General features: G+C 44.1%; 2 protein-coding genes and 1 long non-coding RNA gene across 3 annotated transcripts in view; 1 reads left to right on the top strand and 2 right to left on the bottom strand.

Moving 5' to 3' along the window:
• Positions 1 to 2,021: 2,021 nt before the first annotated feature.
• On the bottom strand, positions 2,022 to 13,156 carry red (LysM peptidoglycan-binding domain-containing protein red). The gene is made up of 3 exons (XM_065432530.2): positions 12,960 to 13,156; positions 10,326 to 10,588; positions 2,022 to 4,392 (listed from the first exon to the last, which is right to left on the bottom strand). The coding sequence occupies exons 1-3, from the start codon at positions 13,125 to 13,127 to the stop codon at positions 4,251 to 4,253; spliced, it is 573 nt and encodes a 190-aa protein (XP_065288602.1). The 5' UTR covers positions 13,128 to 13,156; the 3' UTR covers positions 2,022 to 4,250.
• Positions 13,157 to 13,569: 413 nt separating this feature from the next.
• On the top strand, positions 13,570 to 19,327 carry LOC135902451 (uncharacterized). The gene is made up of 2 exons (XR_010564513.1): positions 13,570 to 13,835; positions 18,330 to 19,327. It is a non-coding gene; the product is annotated as an uncharacterized lncRNA (long non-coding RNA).
• The window catches only part of Appl (amyloid-beta-like protein), a 42,143-nt gene continuing 40,161 nt past the window's right edge, over positions 18,894 to 20,875 (bottom strand). The window contains exon 8 of the mRNA XM_065432531.1: positions 18,894 to 20,238. Coding sequence (XP_065288603.1) covers positions 20,137 to 20,238 — 102 coding nt within the window. The 3' untranslated portion in view covers positions 18,894 to 20,136. The remainder of the gene's footprint in view (positions 20,239 to 20,875) is intronic.

The raw sequence follows: 20,875 nt of genomic DNA, 5'->3' as shown, positions 1-20,875 counted from the left end.
ACAAGCTTACTTGTGATCAAAGGATGATTGCTTCTGTATTATCGTTTATTTACAGTTCTCGCATCCATAACTAGTTACAATAATTACAAACATCCCAACATGTTCATCAGAATGGAAATAAGGAAGTCCTAGGAAAGTGTCAACAAACTTTCACACATTCCTTTAAATAAACATTACAATCACAATCCACAGCTGCACATTTCTGCAAGAACAGCAAGGAGGCCTCACTGGCACTGATGAGCTACACACCTAACAGCAGCAACACATCGCAAATAGTAAGCTGACGCATGCGTGTTCCATAGGATCAAGACAAATTATTGCTTGCCAGCACTGTCCCCTCACAGCATCTTCAGTTGATGCTAGTTGAGAGCAATTAATTGAAAGGGACACTAAAGGAAAGTATTATGTCATGCTTGATCAACAAAGTATTCGTATAGAAATCTATTACATTTTTCTGAAAGCCAATACATCCTTACTTGCCTGTGAAATCGCCGTCGAAAATCCCGCTGCTGCTTCCCATTTTGAACCACCCGCTACAAAGCGGAGGAGTTGATGTCATCTCCGTGTGACCGCCCTCCATGCCGTTATGTCTTTTGTAGACTATTTAGCTCATATACTAAGCGTACTGCTTGGCAAGTGTAGGTATTCAGCTTGCACAAGTCATTTTTTGGCTCTGCTTAGGTTCACGTTACCAGTTACAGTCACTTGAGCCTCCGCTGCCAGAGCCACGGTGCACAAAGTGCACAGTGGCATCTCGTGGCAGCTCCCTGTCAATCAGAGGTGCCGACGCCACACATAAGCTATACCATGTCGACAATGGATGGTGCCACTCGAATTTTCTATTTTTATCATTTTCTCGTTCACAAAAGCTCTATCGTCATTACGAATAAAGAATTTATTATAACAGAAGCGAAATCTCTCAATCTTGCTTGACATATTTACCTTTAGTGTCCCTTTAAGTCAAAATTCGAAACCTACTTTTAACAGCTACAGAACAGCTCATTCATAGCGAGTTGCAGAATAAATGCCTTTCCAAAGCTGAGTTGAAACCATTTAGCTGCATTCTGACCTAAAGCCCACATATTTTCAGCATCAGAGCTTAGGGCTCAAGTGCAACTAACTAGCAATTGCTTGGGAGTACTCAAATACAATTAAAAAAAATATGACCTTGTTGCTCAGTAACCTTAAATATATAATATATAATATAATAAATGCTGCATCTCACAAATGCAACACGAAACTATAATGGCATGCAGCTGCATAACCATTAATTTAGGGAGTTTACTTGAAGCAGATTTACAGAAGGATATCGCGAGATCACTCACTTGACAGCCACACAGGCAAAAAATATCAAGATTAATTCAAAATTGAAATAATGCTTTTCTCTGACAAACATATCAAATCCGAAATTTTTCCCAGCAGTCCAATTAAATAATGTTCACAAATGGTTGAGCAAGAAGTTTTCAGTAATGTTTTCCTCAACCTGGTTATGCAAAGTCATTCGATAACAAGAAGGATGAATGCAAAAATATTTTAATTTTTGCAATGTTATGCAATGCAATGTCATTATGTGACGTGTGAGCTCATATAACTGTCTGCAAAGACTGCACTAATACCACACATACCTTAAAACAGTTCTCCTCCATCACAAGCATATTAAGCAAGGGAGCTTTTATCAAAGCTTTCTTATCCTACAGCGTGCTCAGTGCAAAGAGTCAAGTGCACTTGCGAATATGGATTAGTCGGCCTTGCACAGCAGGACATTAGCCCTTATCGCAATCTTTGGCCTTTGAAAGGTAACAAGAGGCAATCTATATTTAGCACACTAGTTATGGTCACAGCATAAGAACAAATTTCATAGTCATATGTTCAGCAGCTTAAAAGGCTGCAGGTTTATTAAGTATATTCTTGCAGCTCTGCCTTATGTAGGTCAGAAATTTCAAGGCCACCCAAGGGCTTTTTGGCTCCAAGGTTTACGACAGCTGCCCGACATCTCAAGGAGCATTCAAGAAAAGAGCATGTCAAATGGACAACGTAATTCAACACTGCTTTATCTTCACAGCAGGCTATTCTACACAAGGATAACAGTACAGTACCATTTATACACTTCAAGACAAACTTTCTAGATATGTCATGCATATTGTAAACCAGATGCAGTGCATAACAGAGTAACACTTTAGCATCAGTAATTTGGCAATGATGAATCCTTCTCACTTCCAACACAAACACATTGAATAGTCATTAGAAATTAAGAGCACCAGCTTAATGCTCTCCCAAAGTGTTGCACTTCTTATATGCGAACATTAAAACAATGTAGTCTTGCAGCAAAAGTCTATATGTCATAATGCATGTAGTAGACAAAATTAATATTCCGTGCACTCAAAGTAGTTGCACCACTAATAAAACAAGAATGTTAACCTTAGAGCACAAGCACAACTTATAAAAATTTCCAGCTATTGATGTCAATTCTGCCCCCATACATACATAGCAGGATATGCCACAGAAGCTAAAGCAATTTCTTGCACTGCCTGCATTTCTTTTACTAAAAATAGCGCATCACATACTATAAGCAAAAAAATATACACCTGGATGCAAGAGACGCAAGGGCCTGGAAATAGTATGTGACTGGATGTAACATCCACATATTATAGTCTTAACACACTATGGTGTTATTACTAGGGCATAGGGATAATTTAATTCTTCAAAAAGATGCTGTAAGGTTATAAAACATCTCGCATCAATTTTCTTGCAACAAACTACTTAAACAGTTTTGTAAACTGAGGATAATATGCCAGTGTTCACTGGCAGTTTTCTCAATGCATTAACGAATGAACTGGCTGTGTTAGCAGAGTGAAAGTGATCCAGTGCTATGATGTATCCATACAGCTCACTTTCCATTCAAGCATCCTCTGGATAAGAGTGCGCGTTCAATAAAAACCTAGCAGCTTATTGCACGGCTCGGCAGCAGCTTGCTGCAACTAATGAAAAATAGCTGAAGCAGTCAAGTCAACACAAAGGTTAGAGCGAAAGGCATAGAATCACACCATCAGGTAAACACTTCTATACCTATACAGTTGCATCTGAATTTTTCACAACACTTCTATTTCCTTTTTTCTTCCTGCCTGTCGTCTGAAACTGTAACTTTTATATCCACATCCTTGGCCAGCATGCCAGGAAATATGCAGTTTGAAGGGGTGGTCAGCCAAGTACCTTTGCAAAGCTGTCCAACATTGAAAATTCCCATACTCCCTAAGACACGCTGCATAGCCTCATGAAAAACAGAATGACAAAACATCAGAAGGAAAAGGTGCAAAGCATTTCAAACATCTTTTCGCAAGTACAGGAGATTGGTGATCTGCGAATTTATGCTACCAATTTGGCAATTCAGAGTCCTAATGATATGCAATTCTCATGAAGTCATCCGTATCTTGCAAACAGCCATGCACCAACAGTCGAGGAAAATGGCACTTGATGGGTCATGCTAAATACTCTAAGTTTCATTTATACCGACAGTCGGTTTAGAACAACATAACTTTGAACAATGTACAGCAAAATATTTGATAGTATAGTATCTTGTGCCATGAAAACAGATGAGCCTTTCATGATCCATGAGAGAACATACAGCATCTGTCAAAAGAAATCATACCCCTGGAAGCAAGATCATTTCTGAGTCCTGACTGCATCACTCTGTGGTTATGCAAGTTCTGACACTACAAGGCCTTGAGAATTAGCAGCTTTTATTTGGTAGTTTTGTGTAGTGTGGATGCGACAGAAGTCGAACTAGACATCCTAGTGTCAGCTGCTGTTGTGCACACAGTGGCTTGGTTTCTTTTGGCAAAAGCTGTACCATGAAAGACGGTCATGTTCCAACCTGGAGCGTTTTTTAAATTCACGCAGGCATTCAGCAAAGCCTCGCCTCCTGACAGCGATGATCCAGCATCACCGCATGCCACTTCTGATGAGGCAATGTCATTACGTTCCTTCAAAACAGGCAGACAAATTGGAACATGCTTGCCTATTCCAGCTAGAATAGAATCGGCAAAGGAAATGGCAGGGCTTTATTACAATGTTCAGTAAGCAAGGACCTGCCATCGCCAGAACATGTCAACCATGAGAAAAGGGTCATAACTTGACAGCCCCTTTTCACAAGCACAGGAGCGGTAGTACCTGCCAATTTGGCGGAGGGTTCACACGCACTAGAGCACACACACACACAGAGCTGGGGTCATTGGCTGAGTGGGGGAGCACTGCTAGAGCTGGAAGATCTCCTCATGGTCCCGCTCGTGCCTCTGGAGCGAGTGCTTCACCTGCCGGGTCATCACCACTGGTGCTGGTGCCGAGTCTCGTGCTGCTACGCCAGCTGTGGGCTCCTCAACACTGCCATCTTCAAACCTGCAAACACGGCACAGGCAACCTTTTATTGCCTGAATTCAATTGGACAAAACTGCACGATTTCACTAGAGGAGACAACAAAAACTCGGGAGCCTTTAGGGTGGATCAAAATGTGCCAACCAGAATTTTAACCAAACAGATTTTAAGAGCTTTTAGACAAGTGAAAATTGTCATTAGTCTATGAAGGGAGCCAACCAGAAATCAAAAGTCTAAATTCACAAACCATGAAAATTTCGTCCTAATCTAGAAATTCGACACCAAGGCCACCCATGTGGCCAGTGCATTTTCTCTGCGAAATAAGCTAGCCAGGGTGCCAGCACGGTGATGCCATGCCAATTTATCCAACAATTCAATGTGCAGAAAGCTTGAAATAGCAAGTTTACAAATGACTAAATGAGTTCCATTCAAATCCCACAATTTGTTCTACTTTCTCCTGTAGCATTCTGCTACAATCAAGTAGATAGCAATTCTGATGATGATGATGATGATGATGATGTGTAGGGTTTTTTGGCGCAAGGGCCAGTGATGGCCAAAGAGCGCCAAGAAATGGTGCAGGAGGGTCGATGATGCAGTTAGTGACAACTAAGATGTACCGAGGTTGTATAGAGGCCTAAAATATTCCCTGTAAGGTAAGAAAAATATACAAGTACGTATTAAAATATGTCAAGGACAAGTGATGTGAGCGATGACCATAACATGTATTCTAAAATGAACTGAAAAAAAATTTGATCCCACTAGCACTACTGCCTCACTACGAGCCTTGAGCACAAGGATCTGGAGGCACGTGCTCTACAAAACACTAAGCTCGCAGCAAAACCCTCTAGGTAGAGGGAGAGCTACAAATCTCTCGAGCTAATAACATGCAGCACATCATTTAAAAGTTAACCACTGCCTTGCTTTCAAATAGAGGTTCTGGGCCAAGAAACAGTGTCGGATGTAAAGGGATACGCTGTTTGTATGCCAAAGGAAAGTGCAATCTTTGCTCTTCTTCTGCTTCCCGGCACTCCAGCAAGACGTGGAGTAGGGTCAGCCTTTCGCGACATCTGCCACAGAGGGAAGGTTCAGCACCAGTTAAAAAGGTATGAATGTGTAGCATATGTATGCCCTATTCTGAGGCGGCAAAAGAGAACTTCAGATCATTGCGACTTTGTTAATGATGGCCAGTTCCCTAGAATTGGCTAAATTAGATGGAGCTTATTCAATGTTTGCTCATCCCATAAGTGTTGCCAATAGCTCCCGAGTTTTTTGTATAAGAATGATTTCAAGTGTATGGCAGAAACGGGTATGGTCGGATTTCTAGGTTTTGTTGCTATTGAAGTTGCCATTCTATTTGCAAGCTCGTTACCCTCTATACACCTGCGCCCAGGCACCCAACATATTGCCACCCATTGGTTGGATGCATACATTTTGCAGAGCAATGAATACAGGTAGTTGATTACAGAATTTTTTTTCGTGCGATTGTAAGGTTTGGACAGCACTTAAAGGGACACTAAAGTCAAATACTAAGTTGACATGGACTGTTTAAATACCATTCCCGACACTTTGCAACGCTTGTTTCTTGCCAAGAAAAGACTTAGTTTAGGAGAAAATTGCATCTGAATGGTCCGAATACCGTTTTCGAAATTCAAATATCCAGCCACCCGACCGGAGGAGTGGCGACATTGCATACGCCATTGCCACCCTCTGCTGCCGTCGGTGAGTAAAACGGCGCCCGACAGATGGCAGTACCGAGCCAAGACAGAGCGATGGATTCACCGCTGCAGCTGCGTTTTGGTCAAGTGGTGTAGACTTGACTTGGTCAAGTGGTGTAAACCAAACATATATATATAGGAGCGGAGGCCAAGTTTTGCATGAAATGAGCGTACCAGTGGCATGATTTGTTCGTTCTTGCATTAATCTTTCTTAAACATCACAGATAAACATATACTACACAGTGGTATATCTACATCACCATCTTTCTATTTTGCCTTCTGAATGTGCTTGTTTGTAAACGTGTCATTATCTCAAATGAAGCCAAGAGCTGTAGCCAAATCACGAATTCTGGCAGTCCAGATACAACTGCATTCTTCCTCAGTTGGCAGAAGCGTGGTACTGATGGCTGATAACAGTGCAGTACCAACTCCCTACTGGCCAAGGGGCAAAATCATCCAGCATGGTAACTGCATGCATGTGCCACAATAGCTCAGCAACTATTACAATCTGCTACTAAGCACAAAATACTGTTCAGCACGAAAACACTCGTATGGCATGCTTTCAGTACAAGCTTAAAAAACCCCACAAAGCCAAACCTTTCAAAGAGGAAATTGTCATCCACTCGATAGTAGCACAATTTTATCACCACTTGTAGAGACAAATCTTTCTTTACCTGCGAACCTTTCCATCTAAGAAACCTGTATGGGTTTTATTGTAGCTTCATGCTAGTGTCGTGTACATTACAACTTTTCCTTTCATGAATCTTCCTCCACCTAGCGAGTTTCCACAGAAATGATTGACCATGGTCGAAGTTAGTATGGAGCTCTTCATTACGGCATCTCTCACAAATCCTGTGATACTCTGTGATATTATACCTCTACAATCAATCTACAAAACTGTGGCACTGTTCATTAGTTGTGCTCTGAGAAATGGGTTCGTTCTAAAGTTAGTGCCACGTATATAATATCTAGACAGGGGCTGTCACTACCACAGGTGTCTGTGGCAACAGCATGCTACAGCGTGTCCCTGCTGTCAGCGAAAGATATAACAGGTTTTTTTTTTAGACAATACAGATTTTTATAAAATGGCAATGACCATGAGACACCTGTCGTTTTTGCACATAAGTTCTATGGCGGGTCTGAAACACCTTGAAGCTGCTTAAGTTGCGCTGAAAAAATTAATTACCAAAATTTGTTCACTTTTTTCATTATTAACTTGAAGGCAGTTGTTCACATGAAAAACTTGTAGGGCATCACAATTTATGGCACACCCATTTATTTTAGAAATAAAAAGAATTGCACATAATTTAAGATATTCTTCTAAATTAAAGGGCAAATTTAGGCAATATTGATGCTGAGTGCGTCCCTGCGCGGGGCAAGTGGGAATGCCCCATAATGAAGTGTGGGGCGACGTTTAAATGATAGCATACCATGGCTAATCCTGACTCGACACACAGCGGCACATGGGTAGGACGGCCTTTGTCAGGCAATTGCATCTGCCTTTAGCCCCTACATCCTAGACGATGTATTGTCTAAATAAAGCATTCAAACAAAAAAACATGCTTGCCAGGCAAAGCGTGCCGTATCAGTAGCTGCTGTGACTGGCCAAGACATTCAGTGTCTAACTTTCTTGCGCTTGTCCTGATGGGGCATTTCGGTGTGATATGATAGTGTGGCCACCTTTTCTGCATTCTGCAGTGCTCAATTTCCATATTGCCTGGATTTGCTATTGAAATTCTCTGACAAAATCTTGAATGAGATGAGATACTCAAGATTTAAAAAAAAAAGAGGGTGCACTAAAGTGTGACTGTTTCAAATTTGCCATTTAAACAACTGCCCCTAAAGCACTAATAAAAAGTTTAATGAATTTTTGTTAATTGGTCTTCTGAAGCTCACATTATTAGCAACACAGTACGCCCGTCTCGCCTAGGAACTTGTCTGCAAGAACTGTGTGGGCTGCACTTATAGCCTTTTTATAAAAATTGTCTTTAAAAAAAGTGCCTTGTATATTTCTAGAGGAGAGGGATCACTATCACAGGTATTCGTGGCAAAAGCGTGTCCCAGCTGTCAGTAAAAACAATCAGTTTACCTTCCTTTCCGGTCTATGCAGGTCTTCCTCTGGATCATCTTTACAAATCTTGTGGCAAGCAGTGAGTACAGCACAGTTTTAGTTGGCTGAAGCTGGGTGCGTGGCCACGGCCATACCGGTATGTGATTCTCCTGTTGCTGTGTGGTGCCCCCACCGCCAGCTTAGCAGATCTTAAAAGACAGACCTCAGGCCACATTAGTAAATGTGGTCCATACGTGAGGCCATTGTTCTGCATTCCACGTAGCCTTGCTTGTGACACTTGTGCATCAGGAGTTTCGGTACTCTGAGCATGACATCACTCCACTGCTCAAGGAGTCTTGCAATTGGCAGTGTTAGATGGTCAGTGTCTGGAGGACTTTTGTAGCTGAAGTGCATTGGTACAGAGAAGCAAGGTGAGAAGCCTTTGGCCAGCTTCTCTATGCTGCCTAAGCATATTATGACTCATTGTATGGCTCAATGACTGCCTTGAGTGATGGCAGGTCCACATACTTGTACAGCTCAGTGCTCCAGGAAGAGCATCCGAATTTAGTGGGTCTCTGCATGCCAAAGTAGCTACTGAGGCACCGGATCAGGTGGAACTCTTTGTACCGGGTGGCCCCAAGTTGGCACAGCCATCCCTTACATCTGCCAGTCTCATTCAGCGAGACTACCCGGAATTTGTATCCACTGCCTGGTTGAACACTCGATAGGCCAGCCACGAGGTTGGGGGGAAGATCCTGGCCTGTTCTGTTTCATGGTCGCCCAGGAGGAGAAATGCTAATTCGAAGGACGGGTGAAAGCCAATAGGTAGTAAACGAGTATCAATGGTGTCGAGCCCAAGCTGTATGGTGTCATGGACTTCATCAGTATTGAAGCTGGTGTCTTTTGGATCCACCTAAAGCATGATGATATCAGCATAGACTACTTCGAAGCAGAAGTTCCACAGCCACGCCTCACATCATCATGTCAAATAGAACCAGCAAAACAATGGCTCCTTGTGGTATGCCTCCACCATGAGGAAGTATGTTAGACTGCCACTGAGTGTGGTTTGAAAATGACAGGCCGATGCACATCTCAAATGTGCACGGGACAAAGGGACATGTCTCTCATTCTGTACTTGTTTTCGGTGCATTACCCACATCAAATCATGCATTATCAGCTTGTCCAAACCACGGTATAGCTTATCCGATAAAACACAAAAGGAAGCGACCTATCATGTTCTAGAAATGTATTTAAGAACATGTTCCTGGGCTAGCGTAACTGAATTTTTGTGTCCTATCATGAGAAGCCAACGAACAAAGACACCAAGGATAACACAGGGGAAAACTTATTACTAATTGAATGAAAGAAATCATAAATTAATGGCAATGAAAGTGTATGAAAAACTAACTGTCGCAGGCGGGGAACAATCCCATGTCTTCGCATTACGCGTGCGATGCTCTAACAAATCGAGCTACCGCAGTGCTGTTTTCCCATCAACTTTCTTGGGTATTCATGTTTACTACTAAAAAAAAAAATTAAATTATGGGGTTTTACATGCCAAAACCACTTTCTGATTATGAGGCATGCCGTAGTGGAGGACTCCGGAAAATTTCGATCAGCTGGGGTTCTTTAACGTGCCCCTAAATCTAAGCACACGGGTGTTTTCGCATTTCGCCCCCACCGAAATGCGGCCGCCGTGGCCGGGATTTGATCTCGCGACTTCGTGCTCAGCAGCCTAACACCATAGCATGTTTGCTACTAGAACTAACCTTGGGAGTGTTAGGCAACGCCACTACTCACAAACCTTGGCAGCGGATGTGGAACAGCCTTTCTGCCACAGGCATCACGAGTACGCGATCTTTTAGGGTGAAGGCATCAATGTTGCCAGATTCGAGACCATCATTATGTAATTTATAAGAAGTAGTTGGCTTCTCATGACATGATTAATAAAAATCGGGCCCCTTGGTTAACCCCCTTTGTTCTTGTAGGTTTTTGTGTGAAACAGAGAACTATCCGGATAAATTCTCACCACCTGAGGTTCTTTGAATGCACCCAATTCACAGCACATTTGTACTTCTGCCTTTTGCCCCCACTGAAATGCGGCCACCACGGCCGGGATTAAACTCGTGACCTCGAGCTCAAGCAGCACCATGGCGTAGGCACTGGGCTACCGCAGGGGGTAGCTGCCTCACCTCGTATGAGACAGTTGGCGCAACTGGCTGCGCGACTTGGCAATAGAATTGTCAATACGGCCCAGGAAATCTGCAATGCTCTCGTCGGACTGCAGAGGTGTGTCCTCAAGGCCTGCCCTGTCCTCACCATTGGTGTCTCTGCCTCCTGAGGCTGAGGCACCACCCACTGTCGGCACCGCCTCTACCACAGGCACTGCCAGCCATGTCCGCAAAAATAAGCTGTCACTTGTCCAGAGGCGGTTTGCACGCTTCAGCTCTTCCGTCTGTAAAAGTAATCCATTCTTGCAATCACTAACTTTGACTATGGTATCACTGCTAACAATCTGAGGCAAATCATCACTTACATAAACTTGCGCCAGCTAGCATTTAGGTCTTCAGGTAAGGCACAAGAGCAGGAAGTACTAAAGCATAATATGCAATGACAATGAGAACAAATTCGCACTGTTACCAGAGTTAATGAGCAAGAAGATAATATCGCAGTAAGAGAACCAAGCTGTAAGGAACAGAGGCATAATATTGACTGGCAATGAAACGAGGCAAGCTGTTTACCATAGAGTTGCCAAACACTGTTCTGTATACCTGTAACCATAATAATAATTTCACATGAACATGGCATTATTTCAACCGTGTTCAACTACTGAAATTAAAATTCTTTGTAGGCAGTGAGCAGCTGAACTGCAGCTGAAGTTTTACAACCAGCATAACAAAAGCAGAAAAAAAAAAGGAAGATAAAGTAAGAAAAGTGGGAAAATGTAGGATGAACTCTGCTAATGCATAGCCCTTTACACTGAAAAAAAAAATACTACATCACTCACATGCCTGAACAAATAAATGAGATGCTGTTATGCTGCCTCTGTGCAAGCAGAAAATGGTCCTCTTTTGTGGTTTTGTTTTGTTAAGGTCACAAAGCAATTAAAGCGCATCAAAGCAACTAGTGTACGCAAATTTAAAGAAAACAGTTTACCTACTTTATTTTTTCACATGCTCATCATCCAGTTTGAAAACCACTGATACCCATATGAAAACTGAAGCATGAAGTGTCAATTCTCAAGTAACCAAAGCCACCTACAAGCATTATGAACAAGGTCAAATTAAGCTATGCACACTCAAGAAACTAATGAACATTCAACTTCTAATTTGTTGACACATAAAACAACACTTCCACTAGCTTTCAAGCAAACGGGAAGAAATCCAGGCTTGCAAAGCTTCAATGGTTCCACGTCTAACAAGCACATGTTAGTGATGATATAACACTGAAACCAACAACATATCTACTCAAGTAAAGTGTACCCGAGTCCACACGATATGACAAGGATGAAACGCGACCTCTTCATCTGCAGTCCTTATCTGAGCTACACTAGGACATCTGTGAACAGCGATCTTGCGAAGGCCGTTTATGACACCACATACAAGCTATCAATTGCTGCAGCTTGGCACAGCTACAAAATCACCAGCATCCATCCCCACTTGCGCTACCATCTCGGCAAAACTGCAAATATGTGATCATGTCGAGCAGAAAAGAGATCCGCTGATTTTTCAATAGCAACAATGATGAGCGCAGTACTGACTTTAACACTTTACCTACACAGTCATAACGTGCTATGCAGCTACAACCTTCGAAATCGGTATTAGAGGCTTTATGTTACAAAGAGCACGATTTGAGTGTCTGTCCAGAAGAGAGCGGTCGTGTTACTAACCGATCAGCATACTTACTGCTTATTTTCTCCTAGCAGATGAGAGGGGAAGAAAACAGGTGCGATATAAGTTACTGTGGCAGATCTTATGCTTTCGAGTAAAAAGAACCACCCAATGAAAGTAACTTGCCGCCTTTTGTCACATCTCCACTTCAATATGTATATACGGGAGATATGGCAACGGAAATTCGTGGTGCACATTAACAGGGCAAAGGACCTTAAGAGCAGTGTCAAAGATACAAGCGCAGGTTATACGCTCCCTGCGCCGGTCTGCTCTCTTCTCCCGCTTTTTCCGTTTCTTTCTTTCATTATTTTAAAAGTAAAAATTAAGAGGATTGGCGGCACGCAGCTCACGCCTTGGTCGCGTGACAAACGAAACTCGCTACTTCTCGAACCGTGCATAGTGCCCAAATATTACACAGTATTTGTATTGCACCCACATACAAGCTTTGCCACATTCTAATATGCCACACCTTCGGCTATCCGCGCAGCTGGAACGAGAGAGCAGACACATTTTTAGTTTTGCTCCTACGCGCTGTTTCCAGGATAACTATGCCAGTCCCACTGGGCAAACCCACCTTAGACGCAACATCTCCTCCGCGACCTACATATAGCTCGGCCTCGATCCTGTGCTCCTCGCAGAGGTGTAATGCTAGTTCCTGCTTCAATTTATCGCATTCTTTCCAGTCGACCAGCGCATGTCCAAGCTTTAATTGCAACACTGAACAACGGCAAGCACGTACTGTGTGTTGGCCGCGAGCTTCATTCATACACAGCTCCCCGCTCATGTTTCCCGGCACTGACCAACTACCTACAAAGTTATGTGGAACCTAAAACCTTGAAATATGACGCAAATGCAACAGTTTCGTTTCTGAAGAGACACCCTAGGTCGTCGACCGCTTGTACTAAAGCGAGACTGACCGACGCACTGTCTGCTCACCGTGACTCCGTAGCGCAGCGCAATGCCCTGTAGCGTGTCGCCCGGCTGTACGACGTGCTTAATTGTCTTTCCGCTGCGCGAGACATACTTGCAGGTGCTGCCGTACTTCACCTGCTTCCTGGCGAAACTTCCGAGCAAAGCTGTCTCATTCCCACCAGAGGCGGACATCACCCCGCTGTCACCTAGCGAGACAGGCCTGGCAAATAGTGTCAATAACCTGGCATCAGTAGAAAACACAGAGGGCGCTGCAAAATTTATAATTTTAGGTCAAGCGGTTAGCTTTGAAGCCATGAAAAATACATAATACTTCTTTCGTATTCAAGTTTTTAGGTTGTTAATAATAGTACTTCTGTTAAGTTGTCCAAATACATGTCCCAACAACGGTTTTCTCCGAGTTATATATATCCGAGTGCATAGAGTTTCTCATATTTGTCCCAGTGGCAAAAATCGGTACACAAGCAAGGCTAGAAGGTTATCTAACCTACAGTAGTGCACTAGTACACTGTAATCTAACCTCTATAAGCAGACGAACCGGGCGCTGCTTTGTGCACCGCCTATAGAGGCGCCACTGATGGCCACCTAGCGTGCGCTTCCAACAGTACGCGCGGGAGCAGTAGCAGACGTAAACGCTTTGCAGCGCCAGTGTGTGTCGTGTCTTCCTTTTGTGGTTCGTCTTAGGTGTTTGCGCTGTAAGTTTAAGTTCAGAGGCTTTGTAGCAAGGATGGCTGAAGTTCGCGGCAGCAATTTCTCCTTTGTTCGGGCGCCAGACTGCTTCTTCTGCGGTGACAGCTGTAGGGAAGACGCTGACCTCTGTGGGTGCGGGTATGAACACGATGTTACCGGTGTTTGGGGCAACATGGTCCACATACGTGCCAGGTGCGTCCCGCAGAGAAACGCCATGAACCCCATTTACATAAAGTGGAGCTCATGTTAACTAGCAGATAAATTTTGTTGAGTAATGCGATGTCGCGATTGCTTTTTTTTATTTTTATTCTACCCTTGCCGTAATGCTGCTTCTGTACTTCAATACTAAGCACTCGTCCACCCGTCGTTAGTGCAGACTTATACAAAAAAAAAACCACATGGTGCGATGACTGCATATGCCGTTGTGATTTTTCTGCTGATGAATACATGTGACATGGCCGAATAAGTGCAGTCAAAGTCGGCCCAAGAAGAGTAATTGCGAGTTTATTTATGGAAACGCGTACACTAGTCAACGAAGTCACCAAACGCACGGCTTATTAAAGGCGCGTGTTAGCGCTGTACCGCCGATGCAATTCTGATGTATACGCCGATGAATTGCCATTCCCGCTGCTGTTCTTGCAATCTTAAATTCCCCAAGGGATCTGCTTGTAAGCGTACAAAGATAAAGTCTGACTAACTTTTCAGTACTTTATTTTAATGGTACGAGAGAGCGGTGCTACATTTAAAGGCAAAGCAGCGCTAGTCAAAGAAGATGAGCGCTGGCGGCAAAAGGCAGGGTTTAGTCCTCTGCGGCGCAAGCATAAGAAAGAATTCAGTTGAGTACAAAATTCACATGCAAGAAGGGACTAACTTGTGAAACAAACCAATTACTCGGTGTGTTAATTCTGCTCGGACAGCATCGAGGTGTGATGACTTCCCAAACGCGACGCGAACTTTTCAGCGAAAAATGGAACAAAAATACCATATGCAGCGACTATATTGGCGATTCTCGCCCGGAACTACCTATTTTCTAAACACATTTCCCAAAAATCCGCAATATCTAAGATGCCCTCGGGCGAAAAGAATAAAACTGTTGCTTTATTATAAAGAATAAAGCACTTGCTTGGTATCATTCCGATAAGACACAGCGTGGTTTATACCCTTTACAAACGAGGAAGGGTGAAAACCTCGCAGCTCAAAAGAATCAACAAGAGTTATGCATGAAGCAGCTAGCAACAGTTAAACATCTGCGAAGCCACGCATAAAATAGATGTAAAAACATGAAGTGCGTGACAGCTAGCTGGTGCGAGAATTTACCGGGCCACATTAAATCAACGATTTGAGTTCTTGCAAACTTCAGTAGCTTTAACATACAACACAATGCGCTCGGGCAGTCATGCTGCCTAGCTAGCGCAACGCGGTAAAGAAGCGGAAAACAGTATAAGCGGCAAACGGCATTCCGAACTTTAGCGAAATGCATTTAAACCACATGCTGCATTGCAGACGAGCTTCGCCGCTTACGAGTGGGAAAAAACACCGACGCGACAAAGGATGAGAACAAGAAATTTCTCACCGAAGCAACGATCCATTGCTACCAGTGGCGTAGCCAAAAATTTCGTTCGGCGGGGGCCCACATTGCAGCTCGGTCTCCTCCTTAAGAGGAAGCTTTAGCTCGAGTGCTCGTATCTAAGCACATGTAGAAGGAGAATACGTTTTTCTCGGCAACCAATGCACCAAATTTGACGAGGTTTGTTGCATTTAAAAGAAAAACTTAAATTCTAGTGACTACTGGTTTCGAATTTTTCATTTAGGTAGTCAATTCTTTATTAAAAATTGACCAAAATCGCAAATTTTCAGAAAACGAGTTTAAAGGGCCCCTGAAACGGTTCGGACAAATTTTGTAGGCGCGTAGGGTACAGCTTAAGTAGAACATTCGCACCACAATTTAAGTGAAGCGTTACGTATTAATGGAGCTGCAAGCGATTAGAAGTTACCCTCCTCCCTAGCTATGCTTTTCCTCCTCAACTCGCTCGCCGAGCGAGCGGCGCTAAGCTCCACCTTCACTGGTTCAGCGTCACGATGCGACGTCACATCGTTCACTTCCGGTTGTTTAGGAGCACGCCCCCTCCCGCGCGAGACCTCTCCGCTAGCCGCTTGGCCGTCGACCGAGAGCTATCGAAGCAGCGTGCGTTGCGAGCATTCTGTCGTAGCGCCGAACGTGTCCGGTACTCCGCTAAAAACAGGCAAGCTGGTCGTTTCGGCAAATGACTGGAGGCATAAACTCAAGCTGATGAAGGAACTTTAGCGTAGACGTACGTGAGCAGCCTGATCGGTCTGCACGGTGCAGACACTTGCTGGCGCAGCGCTTAACCAGTCAAACAAAGCGCTAATATTGCTCTAACTAAGTGTAAAGCATTTTAAACATTTATAAATCAACGTGTTGATGATTACACTCCTGCGAAAAATACACACCAGCAGCAAAGAATACACTTCGTTGCTGCTACTGTGTATGGTTGAGCTCTGTGCCACCAGGTGGCTGCACCGTGCAGACCGTTCCCATTTGCCCTTCTGCTCATCTCGTGGCTCATCCCGGCACAGTCAAGCGGCCAGACCCTGTCCCCTTGCGCTTGCCTTAATACTGGACTCGCGGTTTGCAGGTCGCTAGGTTTGCAGTCCACAAGGCAACAAAGTCGAATCATAGTGCTCGCGAAAAGACTGAGACCGACTCTGACCGCGGAGCTCTCGTCAAAATGGAGTACGTTGTAACACAAGCAGACGACACTTGCTGTGTGCCGGAAGTGCTGAAGTGTACTGAAAAATTGTTCTTGTGCATTCTCTTTGTTACTTTCTTTTTATAAAAACAAATGAACTAACATTCCAACTATTACGAAGATTATTTGTTTACCATACAGTTGGAAAAATTATCGACCACGCGCCCTGGTCAGCCAATCAGATAGCTCGCCCACGTGACGTCATATGGGTTATTTGCATAATATGGGTAGGGGCGGCTTAAAATTCCGCCGAGCAGTGTGCTACGATCGGCAGCGATGTGTATTTTTAAAACCTTATAATAAATTACACGCTTTACGCACAGCACTTAGATGCATCAATTAATGATCAGAAGAACCTACTCTTAACGACCCAGTACGTTTGTAGAAAAATCGCCAAAATCGTTTCAGGGTCCCTTTAATGACCATCGGTTATCTTCCCTCCTCATTGCATGTCCTGCCCATGCCCATTTCTTTTTCTTGATTTCAACTAAGATGTCATTAACTCGCGTTTGTTCCCTCACCCAATCTGCTCTTTTCTTATCTCTTAACATTACACCTATCATTCTTCTTTCCATAGCTCGTTGCGTCGTCCTCAATTTGAGTAGAACCCTTTTCGTAAGCCTCCAGGTTTCTGCCCCGTAGGTGAGTACTGGTAGGACACAGCTATTATACACTTTTTTCTTGAGGGATAATGGCAACCTGCTGTTCATGATCTGAGAATGCCTGTCAAATGCACCCCAGCCCATTCTTATTCTTGCTTATTTCAGTCTCATGATCCAGATTCGCAGTCACTACCTGTCCTAAGTAGATGTATTCCCTTACCACTACCAGTGCCTCGCTACCTATTGTAAATTGCTGTTCTCTTCCGAAACTGTTAAACATTAGTTTTCTGCAGATTAATTTTTAGACCCACTCTTCTGCTTTGCCTCTCCAGGTCAGTGAGCTTGCATTGCAATTGGTCTCCTGAGTTACTAAGCAAGGCAATATCATCAGCGAATCGCAAGTTAGTAATGTATTCTCCATTAACTTTTATCCCCTATCTTTCCCAATCCAGGTCTCTGAATACCTCCTGTAAACAGGCTGTGAATAGCATTGGAGAGATCGTATCTCCCTGCCTGACGCCTTTCTTTATTGGGATTTTGTTGCTTTCTTTATGGAGGACTACGGTGACTGTGGAGCCGCTATAGATATCTTTCAGTATTTTCACATACGGCTCGTTTACATCCCGATTCCGCAATGCCTCCATGACTGCTGACGTTTCCACAGAATCAAACGCTTTCTCGTAATATATGGTTAAACCTCATTTTAAGAAAATAATGGATATAACAAATTATGTACATACATGAAAGTGAATCTAAAATGTTCACTGCTGATAGCATGCAACACATACTTTTATAACAAATATCAGGGCCAGTATAATGTAAAACTATTCTTCTGTGTTATTATTCTAAATCGGCCATTAGCCCTCTACGATAGGTCAAAATGGCTCAGGCTCTGCCCATATGGGCATGGCGCCTGCCCAAATAGGCTTGACCCGAACCATTTTGACCCATTGCGGAAGGCTTGATCAAACCAAGCCACCCATCACAGAGGGCCGATTTGGAATAAAGAGACATTGGAATAGTTTTATGATATACCGGTTCAGATATAAAGAAGGCACAGTAAATCCTTGTTATACAAAATTGTTTTATTCAAATTATTGCTTTTTTCAAAATTTCTCCGCGTTCCAACCCCGAACACATGCATTTTACACCGGATTACTCCAAGCATACCAATAAGCTGGTCCAACTTCTGAGCGAGCTACCCAGGGGCTTGTGTACACTTGCACTGGTGCTCAGCACCCTACGCTTCGAGCAAGCAACCTTCGCCCTTGCCAGCTACACCATCACAGTGCCTGTGCATCTTTTTCTTGCAGACTGCATCTTATCTCCCTTCCGCATTGAGTGAGCAACCCTCTTCACAGGTGCCATAGCGGCACCTGTGAACCCTTTTCTTCCATGCTGCACCAGCGCATTACCAGCAGCGAGCGCCGCCATCATGGAAGTAGTGCGCAACAGGAAAATGTTACAGTGCACAGCCTTTCATGTGCCCGGCATGTCCAGAGTTCCCCGTACCAAGGCTTTCTATTACTTCCTCTGTACTTGTGTACGATTGATTTCGGTTGCGATTAAAATTGCACTGTGCAACATTCGTATTAAACTTCCGCAGAGCTGCTGCGCTATTTCAGCTTATATAGAATTTTTTCGCCGTCCCATTCACTTGATTTTAATGAGTTTACTGCATTTTCATGTTGGCTTCATTTCTTTTGCAACAAGGTTTGAGTGTAAATGAGTATGAATTCAAGGATGGGGACCAAGTTACAACAGCTGTTGCGTCACGGGGACCTGTTGTGTCACTTAACCGCTTCTACATAGATCCTTGTCTTGAAAATTTGTGGACATTGATCTTCATTCTTTGGTGAAAAAATGCAAGCAAGCAGTTGATCGAGCCACAAAATTTTATTGTCAGCCTGTTCTTTCAAATACACTACACAGAGTGGGTTACACTTGTGTGACCTTGTGTTGCAAAATAAGGGGTGGAACACTTGTACGAAGCCAAAGCAGAGAGAGGTGGCAGGGCCGTGTGCAGAGACGAACATACGGAGACAAGGGGTGGCAACACTCGACGTATGATATGTTCACTGAGACAAAATGACCACACAAACTGCCCTTGCAACAAGCCCTACGATGCTGCTGGCCTCCAACCAAACACATGCACGCACGCACGCACTTCCGGTCAGGGGAGAAAGGGGGCATGCAGAGAGGCACTAACGCTGGACAACCTGTACAAAAAGATGCCTAGGCCTTTAGCTGCTGGAAAGCTCGGCTCGTTGGTGGTGCGACACCTTAAGGGTCAAGAAAAAAAAAAAAGAAAGTGGCGCTACAGAAACTCCAACCGGAAGAAGAGCGGAGAACACAAGTGGCATGCCACCAACCCGAGGATTACCGTTTACCTATGCTCTGGCCACCCTGATTCCAATTAAAACAACCTGAGCCCCCCCCCCCCCCCATCAAGACGCGAGTACACAACACCCATAATCTTATGTGCTCTGAAAGTGACAGCTAGCCAAGCTGCCTTGACAGTGTCAACCATGTCCGTCAGCTTAATGAATTTCACATCTTTCACAACACAAACCGAGGGAAGGAAATTCTTTTAAGTAGACATGCACACTTCACAAATAAATTATTCAACATGCCGTTTTTGTGACCCTTTTTCCAGACTATCTCTAAATAAAAAGTGAATCCTTGCATTGGTGGCGGCTACCTAGCCTCAACCCTATGCTGCTCGAGGACACCTCGGTGCTGAAGTGAAGTGGAGACTGCGGACAAGACGTTCATTTGCACACATGCACACGAGCTGACAACACATTGCTAGAAATTTGCTAGATGCCAGCCGCAGTTTCCACTGTGTTGCTCCACGAACCTGTCCTAGAGCACAACCTCTCGGGAAGGAGTGCCTCAAACTTGGTGTCATCTTGCCTGGCATCATGTTGTTGACATAAATCCCACCCCTCTCGCAAGTGGTACAACAACCCTGGGGCACGTCCCCCTGCTTGCACTGTCATCTGCTCCTCTCCCGGGCCACGTCCCTTTAGCGCCAGCCTTGCCCTCGGACTTTAAGACGCCTAAGCGGCCGCAACGGAGCCTATGTACAGAAAGAGAGAGGGGCATGGTGTGTTGTATTCAGTTGGCCTCAAAGTACTTGTAGGTGGGGTTTTCGTAGCCGTTGACCTGCATGGCCGTCAGATGGCGCTCCTCAGGAGAAGCTGTGGGTCCTCCTCCCACCTGCAGTAAAAGGCAGCAAACACCTTAACAAGATATCCCCCTAAATTTCAGTGTTTTGGAAGTTAAATGCACAGAGCAGAAAGGTAACAAGATTGGCACTTGGGATGTGCAGGCAAAGTGCTCTCTGCATGCAGAAAAAAGGACCCTTCAGATGCACGCAAGTGGGTGCCCAACAAAGGTTCCGGAAGATGAAGCATATGAAAAATATTAAAGGCGCTTTCTAATGTGCTTTGCAGCAAAAGGTGTCCGAGGTGAGACCAAACAGGGGCTGCCAAATGCTGATAGAGTGGAGCCACATGTGTCGCAAAAAGACTTGCATCATTCCAGCATGGCACACAAATGGAACCAATGTCTATTGTGTGTGCTGCACAAAACACCACAGTACAGTGGAATCTCGATAAACAGAAATCACTTGAATGGAACTGCCTCTTAAATGGAACACCATCCTCATGGTTGGTTGGTTTTGTATTCATGCAACTGTATTCAGTTTTGTCTATCAGTAAATGGAACTCCTGATAAACAACCAATTTCCCTGGTCCCTCGAGGTTCTGTTTAAAGAGAGCCCATTGTAATATGAAAAGATGACCTTGAAATTCCTGCATTCAGTGAAAAGCTGATGGCTTACATCCCGAGGCTT

This window comes from Dermacentor albipictus, chromosome 4, assembly GCF_038994185.2.
Source record: "Dermacentor albipictus isolate Rhodes 1998 colony chromosome 4, USDA_Dalb.pri_finalv2, whole genome shotgun sequence".
Taxonomy (NCBI): Eukaryota; Metazoa; Arthropoda; class Arachnida; order Ixodida; family Ixodidae; genus Dermacentor; species Dermacentor albipictus.
Note: the sequence above shows the minus strand (reverse complement) of the source record. Positions and strands in the feature narration are given on the sequence as shown.